Source organism: Thamnophis elegans, chromosome 16 (assembly GCF_009769535.1).
Source record: "Thamnophis elegans isolate rThaEle1 chromosome 16, rThaEle1.pri, whole genome shotgun sequence".
Lineage (NCBI taxonomy): Eukaryota > Metazoa > Chordata > Lepidosauria > Squamata > Colubridae > Thamnophis > Thamnophis elegans.
In genome coordinates, this window is record NC_045556.1 from 1308310 (window position 1) to 1309650 (window position 1341).

Below are 1341 nucleotides of genomic sequence, written 5' to 3' on the forward strand. Positions count from 1 at the left end.
AAACTCAGAAGTTGCGGTGTGCAACACACCCGCAGTTGGCACGGGTTAAAATCTAAAGGGAAGTAAAGCACATAGTCCTCGTGGGGGTATGAATTCAGAGGCTGGATTCAGGCAGAGGAGATTCAGGTTTGAGCCCACTGAGAGTCTCCCAGGCAGCTGGTTGGGCAATATTTGACCTCCTGGGGGGCCATCCATAAATATGCCATGATGAAATGCCCTCCTGCCTGAGCACACATTGCAAATGCAGCCATGAATAATAATGGGCAATCAAGCTCTGCAGAACGATAAGCACGCTGCACGACAATGAAGGATGGGCTGCGATATGAAGGCTACCCTCATACCCTCAATGGTAGGGCCAGCTATGTGTGGGTGCAGGGAGATTTCCTCCAGTGGTGAAATGCAAAAAAATTTTTTTTACCATCGGTTCTCTGGGCATGGCTTGGGCATGGTGTGACTTGTGGGCATGGCAGGGGGAAAGGGTACTGCAAAATCTCCATTCCCTCCTCACTTTGGGGCCAGCCAGAGTTGGCATTTGCCGGTTCTCCGCACTACTCAAAATTTCCCCTACCGGTTCTCCAGAACCTGCTGGATTTCACCCCCTGAGTTCCTCCCATTCCATCAGGACGGCGGAAGCCACAGAGTCCCATGCCCCTCCTCCAACATTTCATTCCAACTAACTCAGTTATAGGTTGCTTTGGTAAATTAATCAGCACGTGCCCCATTTCTACTTTATACCTGCTTGCAATACGAAGCTAGAAATGGTGCTGTTTGCATCACCAGGAATGGCCTTTAGGACTTTGCTCCACTTAATTTGGTATTGTCCTATGCCAGGCGTGGGAAACTGTGCCAACTTCAGGACCAGTGGACTTCAACTCCAAAAATGCCAGCAAGTCATAAAGTTGCCATAATTGCCCACTTCTGGTCGGTGCTTCCCTCCTCCTCCTCCTTCTCTCCTTTTCTTTTTCTCTTCCTCCTTCCCTCCCTTCCTTTTCCTTCCTTCCTTTCTTCCTTCCTTTCCTCCTTCCTTATTTTTCCTCCTTTCCTTTTTCCTCTCTTCCTCCCTTTCTTTTCCTTCTTTCCTCCCTTCCTTTTCCTCGCTTCCTTTCTCCCTTCCTTCTTTTTCCTCCCTTCTTTTCCTTCCTTCCTTTTCTTCCTTCCCCTTTCTTCCTTTTCCTTCCTTCCTTCCTTTTCCTTCTGTCCTTCCTTCCTTTTCCTCCCTTCCTTTGTTCCTCCCTTCTTTTTCCTCCCTTCCTCCCTTCCTTTTCCTTCCTTCCTCCCTTCCTTTTCCTTCCTTTCCTCCTTTCCTTATTTTTCCTCCTTTCCTTTTTTCCTCCTTTCCTC

The 1341-nt window shown here is 48.4% G+C and overlaps 1 protein-coding gene across 1 annotated transcript in view; it reads left to right on the top strand.

Annotated features, from left to right (window-relative positions):
* The first annotated feature begins 303 nt into the window (after positions 1-303).
* LOC116519256 (BCL2/adenovirus E1B 19 kDa protein-interacting protein 2-like) overlaps positions 304-1341 on the top strand; it is a 4482-nt gene continuing 3444 nt past the window's right edge. The window contains exon 1 of the mRNA XM_032233088.1: positions 304-349. Coding sequence (XP_032088979.1) covers positions 304-349 — 46 coding nt within the window. The remainder of the gene's footprint in view (positions 350-1341) is intronic.